This window comes from Chrysoperla carnea, chromosome 3 (genome assembly GCF_905475395.1).
Source record: "Chrysoperla carnea chromosome 3, inChrCarn1.1, whole genome shotgun sequence".
In the NCBI taxonomy this organism is placed as follows: domain Eukaryota; kingdom Metazoa; phylum Arthropoda; class Insecta; order Neuroptera; family Chrysopidae; genus Chrysoperla; species Chrysoperla carnea.
Window position 1 is genome coordinate 2,944,194 of NC_058339.1, and position 13,820 is coordinate 2,958,013.

The 13,820-nt window shown below is 31.2% G+C and overlaps 1 protein-coding gene across 2 annotated transcripts in view; it reads right to left on the bottom strand.

Annotated features, from left to right (window-relative positions):
- The window catches only part of LOC123294919 (glutamate receptor ionotropic, kainate 2-like), an 81,863-nt gene that overhangs the window by 51,650 nt on the left and 16,393 nt on the right, over positions 1 to 13,820 (bottom strand). For both annotated transcript variants that reach the window (XM_044876114.1, XM_044876115.1), the window contains exon 7: positions 2,918 to 3,279. In XM_044876114.1, the coding sequence (XP_044732049.1) occupies positions 2,918 to 3,279 (362 nt within the window). The remainder of the gene's footprint in view (positions 1 to 2,917; positions 3,280 to 13,820) is intronic.

A 13,820-nucleotide genomic window follows, 5' to 3' on the forward strand; every position in this document is an offset into this window, starting at 1 on the left:
CCAGCTTCCAACCTTCCTTTCATTCCTCTAAGATATAAATCTGTTTCTAAAGTATTCATCTCATTTACAAAGGTATCGGCTCTATTCTTATCCCATTTAAATATTTTTAGCGGCATACCTTTTGGAGGATTTTTTATACATTTTTCGAATACATTTTTCATCTTAAGTTCTAGTGGAAAATGCTGGGACTCGGATATATCCCCTACCCTCATGTCTACACTACCCCACAGACTATTAGACACGACACAGTAGTCTACCACACTTGCACCGTTTTGTGATACAAATGTAAATTCACCTTTATTATCACTTTTAGCCCTACCATTTAACACTACCACATTCTGCCCTTTGATGAACTCAAGAAGTTTCTCTCCATACTTATTTGTAATAGTATTTTTGCTACGCCTTTGTGGAAAGTTGTCCAATTTAAAACTAATATGATCATTTTTGTCGATTCCAAACAAAATAGTATCCTGATTCCTCCCTATCCTTGCATTCCAGTCACCTCCCATAATTACATCTGAATTTGGATATTTCTCGGTTAAACGACACATCTCTTCGCTAAGCTTATTGAAGAAGTTAGGGTTCGTAAAAGTGGATTGTTCGGGTTGTAAATATACAGTGCCAATTAATAAATTCAACTTTCCTTTCTTTAAAACAATCCATAGTACCTCTTTTAAACTGCCTTCAATTTTTTGTATGTATTTTTTTAAATAGTTCTTGTAAAAGATTGCTATGCCACCAGGATGTCTTCCTTTCCTTGCCTCTCTAACCTCACTTTTTAAAATACCCTGAAATCCCTCTATTTCGTATTTTGCGTTTTCTTCTGTCCATGTCTCCGTCAGACCCAAAATATCAAATTGTTTTAAATACATTTTCAGATCATAAATCCCAATTTTATTTCTCAAACCTTCAATATTCCAGAAAACAAATTTTAATTCCTCTCCCGTTTCCGTTAAATCGATACCGTTTTCATGCCTTAAATTTTCGTCATCAGTTACGTTCATCCTTTCTCCATTGGCTATTATATTCCGTTTTTTGATCGTTGAGTCACTAAAGTTCCTGAACCTGTGTCCATAGAATTGGCTCTTGGTCTTAAGAAGTGGTCTAAAGTTGACGGTTTCAAATTTACTTTTTCAACAGCTGGTTTAAGGATTTCGAAAGATTGTTTTTTTTGGTTGTTAACTTCGTTTACATTAATGATTTCATCTGAATGACTTCTTTTTTTGTTATTGTCAGAGCTCTTATTAGTTGTATTTACCCCTACGCTTTCAACAAGTTTGCCATCCACGAAAAGTTTGTTACGCTTCAAAATTGCATGATGACCTTGGGTTCTAAATTTTAACATTGCCGGTATTAATTTTTTCCTCTCATCCCGGATTTTTAAGGGCAGATCTTCTGATATAAATATGTCTGTTCCTTTTAGTTGTTTCTTATTTTCCCAAATACCCCTTTTTATTCGCCCAGAGATTAAACCTACTAATATAGGCCTTTTATTATTTTTTGCTCCGATTCTAAAAGCAAAATCAATATCTTTAACTGAACACTCTACTTTTAAATTTTCCTGAAGCACTCTTACAACTCTTTCTTCGAGCATTTGGGCAGTTTCATGATTTTCTTCAATTCCATGTATCATTATATTATTTCTTCTAACAGTGTTTTCAATTGCTTCTAAACGTTGCTCTAAGTCTTCCACTTTATTTGATAGATTATTTTGTTTTTGTGTTATTTCGTCCATTTTTTTAGCTATATTTTCATTAATATTATTAATATCGGTTTTAATGTTATTGATATCGCTCTTTATGGTCAGTATGGCCTCCAATATCTCGGCGTTCGACATTTTTATTTTAATTTATTTTTATTAATTATAAAAAGTAAAATTCAAATAAAAAATTTTTATTTATTGTTTATTAAAATTAAAGATTAATAATTTATTTATAAATTTAATTAATTGTTATTATGATTCTTTTTCACATTAAAAATGGTGGCAGCAGAAAAAAAAAGTTTATATATTTGTTATATGGAGATACGGCTATACCGAGATTTGAACCAGTGAAGGTTCTTTCAAGTCTCCAATTAATGTATTTATAATCAGCGCCTAAACCGATTGCGCTACTATCTCTCTATATCAATGATTCACAATTACAGATTTTGTTATGCAAACTAGACTCACACCGGGATATCACAACAACGTCACACAAAAACACATGAATATTTATGATTAATCAAATCTATTTTCCATATATTAAGGGTTGCTTTTATATCAAAACTATCGGAACATCACACACAACTGAATAAGAAACACTTGAGATTAAATTAAATGAGAAGAAATAAAAAGTTCACAGCACACAAATTTTTTTTTTTTTTGTATTCTAACCAAAAAATCCAAATTTTTTTTTTCCTTCCTTAAAACCTCACAACATAAAATTAACACAAACTAACAGTTAATTAATACACGAACTTTATATTATTGAATTATGTATTCGAAATTTATTTATTGATTATTCAAAATTCATTAGATATTTTATTTTAAAACAAAAAATTTATGAGCTCACTTTGACCAGCTATTACTATATTATTACATTTTCTGACTTTTTCAGAGATAGTTTTACTTCACATATTCTTTTTCTGACTTTGAAACTAAATATTAGGACTATTTCCACAAGGGTGACGTTATACGATCTTTTACGAATATTTTTTTATCGGGCGATTTTTTTCTCTTTTAAAGAGTTCTTCTCAAAATACTTATAACATGAACATTACCATGGAAAAATAAAGAGTAAAAATAGTTTTGTCATAAAACTAATTTTCCATTTTTGTCGAGAAAAACAAAAATTTTTTTTCAAAATCTCAATTAAACAAATAAGAAGAAGATAAGATTTTTGATAGATTCAGAAAAATGAGAAGTTTTTATACTTACACTGGTGCTATTTCTGATCCTTGTTGTAATATACTACCAATAGTAAACCAAAATGAATTCGTTAAACTAAATTGATTTGACAGAACTTCAGGCTCTTCTACACAAGGGTAAGGATTCATCCATTCATCCGGACTCAATCGTCCCATCAAGAAAAACAAAAACGAAATACTGAAGTATGCTGCACCCATATAATACCATAATTCCTTTGAAAATGGTGACATGAAAGAGAAGAGTTCTGGTGGCATTTTTTTTGCTTTTGTATATAATATACTAATACCTAAATTCATGAATGGTGAAGTAAAATCTACAACTGATTCTCGGGCCGATGTGATTGTTAAGTCTGTAATAGCTAAATCAGCTCGCTGAAAAAAAAATGCAGTATGTAAATAAACATGCCTTTATATTTATAATATATTAGTAGGCAAAAGCGAAAAACTTATGTTAAAAAGTTAATCGATTAATGCATATTTCGTTTTTAATTTAATAGTCTACAGTACAGAGGGGGTATGGCTTCGTGACTAACACTCGTACGAAACTTCGTATTGAAAAAAATATGAACAACCATTTGTTCTTTTCTTGATTGCAAGATAAATGAATATAATAAGAGAGAAGAATAGGGCCGTTTGGCGTGACCTCCACCCCCAACATGTCGGAAGAACGAGGGTATGAAATTTTTTCAACAACCGCTAATTTTTACAGAAATGTTTAATAAATATTAGTAAAATAAAATGCTCATACTGGCCTACAAATTTCATTCCCGTTTTCTCATACCTATGACTTAAACATTTCATAAAGGAAAACGTTGTGGGCTATACTGAAACGAAGCCGCTCACGAAGTTTCGTAAAAGTGTTATTCACAAAACCATACCCCCTCTGTACTGTAGACTATAATTAAATAGAAATATTTAAGAAAAAAATTTCGTGACTTAGATATTTAGTATTTATATTTATTTAAATTAAAAACGAAATATGCGTTAATCTTTTGAAATGCAACGCCTGGTTACATCCCTAGTGGATATATTTCTCTGCCAATAGTCAAATTTAGTTTTGCAGTGTTCTGAAAAACAATTCTAGAAGAATGAGTAAGTCTGAAAAATTCTGAAAAACACTGAAAAGGTCTATGTAAAACTTATTAATACTGCGTTATTACAAGTTTTTGAAGTCCACGAGAAGACTTTTTCAGAATTAATAAGATTTTTATGAAAATTTAGCTAAAGTAAGAGTAAAATTTAAAAAAATTTCATTTTTTCCAAAAATTAATTACTGAAGTAGGGGTTTTATCATATTTAATATTTCTCGTAAGGACTATTAAATCTTATCGGAGGAGGGTTATGAGTCAAAAAATATTTCAATTTTATTTTTATATTTTATTTACACAATATATAATTTATTCTTCATCAGAAAGAATATATAACATAAGATTACAATAAAAAATAATTGAAATATAAAGGCATACCTTTTAATCTACATTTTACAAGACAATTTTATCATGAAACATATAGATATAAATATTTTTTTTACTCATAATCCTCCTCCGATAAGGTTTTATATTCCTTACAAGAAGTATTAAATATGATAAAAGCTTCAGTAATTAATTTTTTCAGTTTTTTTCAGACTTACGCATTCTTCTAGAATCGTTTTTCAGAACACTGCAAGACTTACCTAGACAATGGGCAGAGCAATATTTCCACCAGGGTTATTAAAAAATTTCGGGAATAAATCGCACTTCTTCAATTATCTACTAAATGGATGAAAAAATCAGAAAACAAAAAATACATTGTTATAGAAGAAAACAAGCCATGAAATACAGCGTTTTTTGTACGGCTAATCAATGGCTAAATTAACCGAAAAAAATCGCAAAAATAAAAAAAAAACAGTTTCCTTGTGATTGTTGAAAAAAGTTGACGTCCAATGCAAAAAAAAAAAATTAAATGGGAAAGTTTTAGATTTAAAAAAACCTATCGGTTGATGTATGGTAAGTCCGATTTAAATGCGAAGATGCCGATAAAACTTGAAAAAATGAGCGAAAATAGTCGTTTTTACATTTGTTTATTACTTTTTTTTTGCAATTTTAAAGTTGATATTTAGTGAAGTTACGAGTAACAGATTCAAAAATCTTTGTTAACCTTGGCGGAAAAAATATTTTAAAAAAGAATAAGTCTTAATAATTCTTAGGAAACTCTGAAAAAGTCTTAGAAACTTTAAAAAAGTATTAAGAACTCTGAATAATTCTGAATTAGACTAGTCCAAAAACGTTGAGAAATTCAAAGTTCCTAAGACTTTTTCAGAATTTCTTATTATTTCTTCAAATATTTTTTCCACCAGGTAAAATTTTGAAAATTTTTCGAAATACACATTTTTTCGAAAATAGACACCGTTTGTAAGAAATTTCCTCTTATGGTCCAGGGATTATTGTATTGCGTTTTTCGGGGCTTAATCTATTCGCCTAGACTTCTTTGATCATGATTTTTTAGCAGCAAATGAAATTTTTTAATTTTGATGCCGAAATCAGGCAACGAAAAAGTGCTTTTTGTTTGGGATGGGTTTTTCCACGATAGAAACTAAAACTCGTAGAGCTCTGAAATTTGCAAAAGTTACTAATAAATACTTACTTTACATTTAAAAAAATATTTGCAATGGTTATCTTTCGTGTAACGACATATGATCCCGTTCAAATCGAGTGTTTCTGCATCCCATAAAATTGCACTTTTTTCAAAGCCAGAATTCGGCATCAAAAATTAAAAAATTTCAGTTACTGCTAAAATATCAAAATAAAAAAGTCTAGAACAAGAGATTAAGCCCTGAACCGCTCTACCATAATCTTAATCTAATTGAATCGACAATTATTAAAAATATACGTTAAACTTATTTAAATAAGACTATTTCTAAAATTTTAAGTTTATTTTTACAAACATTTTTTAAATAAATGATCATTTCAACACTATAATTAATTTTTTGATTCTATGGCATTGGGTAACTATGCAGAGAGTGTCTCGTTTTAGCTTTTTTTATTATATTAAACTATTTTTTTCTAACGATGTTTTATGCGTTATATTTGAGTGTTTTTTATATATGCTACTTAACTTGTATATGTATACATATGAAATTTTTTATTTGTAAAATGTAGAATGCTCCATTCTGATTCAACAAACATATTAATTTAAAAATTACCTAAAATTAATTGAAGAGATCTATCCATTACATATCATCGACATTTTTAAAATCGTCCGTTGAGAATTAACTAATTAAGTATCCAGCATTAAATTAATTATACACGCGGGGAATGTAATCCGCAATAAATATTATAGATTAGAATTCCAAATTATATCTTTTCTCAGCTGCACAAGTTTTCAACAGGAAGTTTTAATAAGTTAAAAAAACTCTAAATAACTCTTTATACAATTTTTAAAAGAAACTCTTTTAAATGTATTAATAAGTCTTACTAACTCTTTATACAGTCACAAAAATTTAAAAAAAAATACTTTTAACAAGTCTTACTAACTCTTACTAACTCTTTTAGTAAGTGTTATTAACTCTTCTGGCAGAGTCCAAATAAATGAAATTGTTCCGACTTTTTACGTCTTATTAAAAGTTATTCAGAGTGTATAAGACTTTTTCAGAGTTTTTAAGAGAAAGTAATACTATAACAACTGTTATTCAGACGTATTAACAGTTTCGTTTTTCCACAAGAACAATTATAAGGTTTTTTTAAGATGTAAAACTTTCTCATTTAACTTTTTTGTATTGGACTTAAACCGTTTTTTTGACTTTTGTAATTTTTTTTCTTCTATAACAATAGGCCAATAACCGGGTATTTTTTATTGCAGAAATTTTTTTCATGTTGGAATATGTTTAGGGGTATACTCCGAGTGTAAATTCAAATTGGTGGTACGGAGGGGTGTGAGCTTCAGCCGCCATCTTGGAAAATACGTTTTATCAAATGTCATTGTGAACCGGGCTCCGAACAAAAAAAAGGTAGGGATCATTTTCATGGAGAATAACATCTTTTATGGCTTTTATTGGAAATTTTTTTCTATATAATGCATAGGTTTTTATTATTACCAATTTTGAGCAAAAAATGTCATATACACTTATTTATTGACGTTATTGACGTGTTTGACGTTTAAAAACGGGGAAAAAATGAAATTTTATTGCTTTATAAGCCAAAAGTTTTTTGTAGTGCTTGAAAAGACCTTCAAAATGAGCTAAATTAAAAGTCGATCACTTCAAAAATTGAGTGATAAATCAATTTCCTTGCACAGTTCACTTCATTTGAGTCTCGTATGTGTGATCAAGAAGTTACACTGGGTTTGAAGGCTCATTTTTAGAAATAGGCACAATCAACTTTTTTAAAGTTTTTCGAATAACAAAAAAAATTTGTTTTTTTTTTTCGAAATACCTAAAAAACTACTGCAGATACGAAAAACATACTCTGCATCAAAAATGTAGGCCTGTTTTTAACAAACAATTTCATTTGTTTTTTTTTTTTTTTTTCTAAGATGAAATTTAACGGAGATAAAAACGTTCTAAGTCTGCATAACCGCGTGAACACCCCATGTTTTGAGCCGTTTGACCCTTCACCTTTTCAAAACTAAGAGTTATAAAAAGATTATTAGAATTACCTTCAAAATGCTTTTGAAAAATCAAAATCGATAAAAAATTACGAAAGTTATCGAAAAAAAAAAATTTAAGTTTTTTGGAGCAAAGTAAATTTAAAGCACTTATATGATGACTAACCGTATATAATACTCATATAACACACAGCATATTCACACAGACTCATACACACACACCCTCACACACGGCGACATCTTATTCCTTCGTAAGTTACACACAGAGTTTTGAAATTATATACTAAAATGCTATTTTTTTTAAAGGTCAAAAACTTAAATTAACACAGAACGGCACACACACCGGGTGTCACTCTCTTGAGTTTATACTAAAATCTAAACGGTAACTGAAGAGGTTGAAATTGTTTTAGTCTATGAGTTTCTTCACTATTGTCCAACAGATTTACTACTAGTGAGTTCGTATGATTATCCAATTTCTCCAAATACACTGCACTTATTTTTGCTATCTCACTTTTCACTGTATTCACTTGTAGGTCTTCACAAATTTCACTATTTGGAATAAAGTATGGAGCATCTGCCATTGCTCGAAGTATTTTTGATTGAAATCTTTCCAGAATTTCAATATTTGAGTTTGATGCAGTACCCCAAAGCTGAATTCTATAGGTTCAAATTGGCTTGAAGGCAGCTTTCATACACTATCAACTTATTTATAATTGATGTGATTTTCTGCCTATAAACCAATAATATTTAATAAGCTTGAGACCTAGCTGTTTGCGTTTTTTCCATATGTGCGTACGCCAAGTTAGAGATTTATCCAAATGCATTCCGAGGTATTTAACACAATCTGCTCTTGATATTATTTTATTATTTATGTGCAGTTATGGTGAAATACCTCTACATTTGGTAAATACGATGTTAGCTGATTTTGTGTCATTTATACCCACCCGTCATTTTTTTGTCCATTTATTAATTTCATTTCGATGTTGCTGTAAATAGTTAGTGGCTATAGTAGGATTGGAATGTTTAGCTAATATAGCTTTATCATCAGCAAATGTGGCAAGTGTCGTATGCTCATTGGTCGGCAAGTCGGCTGTGTTCGGCTGTGTATAACAAGTATAAAGTTGGCCCAAGAACGCTTCCTTGAGGTACACCTGATTTGATTTCATGTAGGTCGCTTAATTCGCTACCAAACCTAATCTGGAAGTTTCTTTCTTGAATATACGATTTGATGATGCAATACAGCGTATGCGGAAGTAGACTTTTTATTTTAAATAGTAAGCCTTCATCCCATACTTTATCGAACGCTTGACCAACATCGAGAAATGCCGCAGAACAGTAGCTCTTCTCTTCGAATGTTTGATTTATGATTTTCACTAGTCTATGGACTTGTTCGATAGTTCCATGCTGTTTGCGAAAACCAAATTGATGTTCAGGTATCAAGAGATCTCTGCTGATAACTGTATTTATACGTGTAAGAAGAAGTTTTTCCAGAAGCTTTCCAAGTGTAGGGATGTGACATATGGGTTTATAGGACGTTACATCATGTGGAGGTTTCCCTGGTTTTGGTATCATTATAACTTGAGAATCTAAGCACAGCGTTATAAATCATTGTCAGCATAACTATGCCCTTTCTGGGCAACTCTTTAATGATTTTCCCCGTAATTAGGTCATATCCTGGTGACTTATTTGCATCCAGCTGGTTTTTTTTATGAATTTTTTGACTTCTTTTACTGTAAACAGTTAAGAAATTTCTGACATTTGATACGGTGCACTAAGAAAATTTTTAATTTCGGATTCCTCGTCCTCTGTACATTCAGATGAGAATGGCGTAAATATCTGTTGTAGATGTTCTGCAAAGATTGTGGCCTTCTCTTGATCAGTGCGTGCCCATTCTCCATCAGCCTTACGAATAGGTGGAATTGGGTCGCGTGGGTGATTTAATCTCTGGTTGCCTTCCATAGTGAGTAGTCCTGTTCTTTGTTCGCACCCAGTCCTTCTAGATAACTATTAAAAGCTTCATTTTTAAGAGCTTTTATTAATTTTTTAGTTTTCTAGCTGCATCATCATAGCGGTATTTGTCTGATGGATATCTTCTATGTTGCCATATTCTCCGCAATCGACGTTTTTTTGCGATTTTCTGTTTTACATTTATTGGGCAGTTTGGAGGTTGTCTACTTGAAGATAGTTTAGGTGAACTTGCCCATGCTGCGTCTTGGATGACTTGAGTGTAAGTATTGATGCCATTTTCTAAATCATTGTTGGATTTAAGCGGTATTTTTGAATCCAAGTTTGAGTTTACTATATGTTTGAACTCCACCCAATCTGTTTTGTTATTGAAGAGTTTTTGCGGCTATGTTACTTTATTCACTGTAACATTTATTATAGCAATTATGGGTGTATGATCCGAGTGTAAGTCTAGGCATGATTTAGCTGATTCCTTTGGTTACAAAAAAGTCTAATAGGTCTGGAATCTTTGTTCTGTCTGTCGGCCAATACGTTGGTTCGAAGGTCGAAAAATGCCCCAGATGATATTCTTTCATAACTTGAAATAGAATTTTACCCCTTCCAGGAGGAGTAATTCTAGAACCCCAATGTACGTGTTTTGCGTTGAAATTGCCTCCTGATAGGAATCTATTACCCAAAGTTTGGAAATATTGTATGAACCCGGCTATATTTGGTCGGTAGTTAGGTGGAAAATAAACTGCAGAAATTGCCAGAGGCCCTCTACAGTCCTCGATCATCACGCTTGTGGCTTGCAAGAAGCCTTCTTTATATTCAGGTAAAGTATGATGTTTAATATGTTGTTTAATGAGCACCGCAACTCTACCCCTCGCTCTTCTATCGGCATCAGGATGATTTGTGTTGTACACGTAATAATTCGAAATATGAAAATTTATTTTATTTGAGAAATGTGTTTCTGATACTAGCATTACATCAATCTTGTGTTGCATAAGGAATGTTTCGAGTTCAAGTTTATGATCAGTCAGGCCGTTTGCATCCCATAACGCTATTCTAAAGAGCTCCGCCATTTTTATTTTGGAGGACTTGAGTAAGCTGTTCTCTGAGAAGGCTTATTTCTGATGTAAGTTTGGCTATGGTTTCTTGTTGACTTTGATTCATGCTTTATATGTAAATATTATCGAAGATAATAAATGAGAACTCTAGGATTTATCGAAATAAATTTCGATTTTTGCCCTAATTTCCTAGATCAGTTTTTTGTATTTTTAAAATACGTATTTTCGACTACCAAGTAGTCATCATCAGTAAGAATTAGCTAGTGAATGTTACTCTTTGCTAATTTGGTGGCGGACTGCACAATGTTATTTTCGTGTATTTACAATTTATAATGTTCACAGTATCTGTCAAATTGTAGTATCAGTGGCGCTAGCCAATCAACTTCCATCAGTTGACTAGTGCTGGCCAATGAGCGTGATACTTGTGCGCAAGCCTATTCGAGTATTTTTTGACGTTTAAAATAATAAATTACAAATCAAACCTAAATTAAAAAACTATAAAAAAAATCATAAAAATAAATAATCCTTTATTTTTATAACGTATTAACAATTTTTAGAAATTCAGCCTTGATTTTGCAATTTTTATTAGATCCGAATTTGGAATAGGTCCTTTGTCCAAGTTCATTGCTTCATTACCCATCTTTTGAATGAGGCTGCTTTCACAAGCGTCTAATTCGCAAGGATTGGGTACTGATTTCAGGAGCTTAAGGTTTGATTTATCAATTTTGTGGTCGTTTTCGATAACGTGAGCGGCTACACACGATTTTTCAATTCTTCCACATTTTAAATGGCCCATATGTTCTTTGAATCTTGTGATAATTTGTCTTCTACTTTGACCTACATACTTCTTCGAACAATTTTGACATCCAATGCAATATATTCCCGATTGTTGTTCCATGTTGATTTTATCTTTGAGATTTCCAAGTAATTGTTTTAATTTTGTTCAACTAATGGGTGCTATTTTTAGGTTATGTTCTCCAAGTTCTTTTGTTAATTTGTTGACGTATGGTTGAAAATATGTAAGTTTGCACCATTTCTTTTTATCGATGCTGTTTTGTTCTGGTTTCAAAGTTGTTGAATTGTTTCTTTGTATTTATATTTTGTTTTTCGGATCATATTCTTGATTATTTGTGGATCAAATTCGTTGTATATTGCAACTTGGTGGATGTGTTTTAATTCTTTGAAATAGTTTCGGGTGGATAATGGTATTTTTATTAATCGGTTCACTAGGAAGTTGAAAATGGCTAGTTTGTGTTGTGGGGGGCTGTTTAAATCTGCTGTGATTCAACCAACACACACTGAAAGGTACATCACAACAGATTCAAACAGCAAAATAGCACCCATTAGTAGAACAAAATTAAAACAATTACTTGGAAATCCCAAAGATAAAATCAACATGGAACAACAATCGGGAATATATTGCATTGGATGTCAAAATTGTTCGAAGAAGTATGTAGGTCAAAGTAGAAGACAAATTAACACAAGATTCAAAGAATATATGTGCCATTTAAAATATGGAAGAATTGAAAAATCGTGTGTAGCCACTCACGTTATCGAAAACGACCACAAAATTGACAAATCAAACCTTAAGCTCCTGAAATCAGTACCCAAACCTTGCGAATTAGACGCTTATGAAAGCATCCTCATTCAAAAGATGGGTAATGAAGCAATGAACTTGGACAAAGGACCTATTCCAAATTCGGATCTAATAAAAATTGCAAAATCAAGGCTGAATTTCTAAAAATTGTTAATACGTTATAAAAATAAAGGATTATTTATTTTTATGATTTTTTTTATAGTTTTTTAATTTAGGTTTGATTTGTAATTTATTATTTTAAACGTCAAAAAATACTCGAATAGGCTTGCGCACAAGTATCACGCTCATTGGCCAGCTCTAGTCAACTGATGGAAGTTGATTGGCTAGCGCCACTGATACTACAATTTGACAGATACTGTGAACATTATAAATTGTAAATACACGAAAGTAACATTGTGCAGTCCGCCACCAAATTAGCAAAGAGTAACATTCACTAGCTAATTCTAACTGATGATGACTACTTGGTAGTCGAAAATACGTATTTTAAAAATACAAAAAACTGATCTAGGAAATTGGGGCAAAAATCGAAATTTATGCTTTGTATGGTTAAAATAATAATAATTGACTACTACCTAGTACTTGAGCATATGATGGTTTGGTATTTTGTGGATTTTTTGACTGTTGCCTCTGTGTACTGGGGTCAATTTGTACACTTGTTACTTTTGACGTACTTGCTAGGAGATGCATTGATTTTTTGCTTGAGATATTTTGTGTGTGATTTGACGGGTTTTGCTGTTTTAAGTTGCTCTGAAGGCCAGCACCACTTTTAATTGGCATTCTTCGATTTAAAATTTCCTGATAAACTGAACATCCTCTGTAGTTCGCAGGATGATCTCCTTTGCAAAAAAAAAACTTTGCCGGTTTTCCATCAGCTTTATCTTTTAAGCAACTTCTAAAGTCGTGATTTCCTACACACTTTACACATCGATATGGACGTGTACATTGATTTCTAGTATGCCCATAGCATTGACAACGTTTGCATTGTGGTAGTTGTCTTATTTGTGTGGTTCTTCGAAAATAACAACAGAAGTTAAAAATAATTTGATCTTGAAGATTTCGTTGTTATTTTCTTTCCGTTTAATATTGATGAAGAAGAGATTTTTTTACCCTAGTTTCCCTATTTATGACATTCATGATGTTTAATACTTCATGTCCGAGTGTTTTTAGTTCGCGTTTTATATCTTCTACACTTGTTGAATGATGCATATTTTGGCTATTGGGGTACAACGTATTTTTTGTTTTCTGATAGCAATTTTTTCAAATTTAACATCGGACCTCTGTATATTAGTTGGACTATGACTACTTCAATATTAAGAAAAAAAATTTTTCTACAGTTTTATCGTCTTGGAAATATTACGATTTACGTAAGGGTCCCTAGGGGGAGTGGTTTAAAAAATCTCGATATGCCCTTATCTTGGGGAAGAGAGATTAAACTAACTCTCAGACAATTAAATTGTAAACAATTATTATTTTTTTTTTTAAATATAGAGCACCGGCAACTTTAAATTATCATATCTCCGAGAAAAATCAAGTTAGGGTGTCTAGTAAAGTGAAAAATATTTGTCTTTTATAGGACAATAATATCGCATATTTTATTTTAAACTATACGTAAAAAACGTTTAAACAAATTACTTGAAATTTTTTCGTAAAATTTCATGATTTTAACCAGTGTAATTTTCTTTTAAACAATATTTATTGTGGATAATAAAGTCTGAAAATAT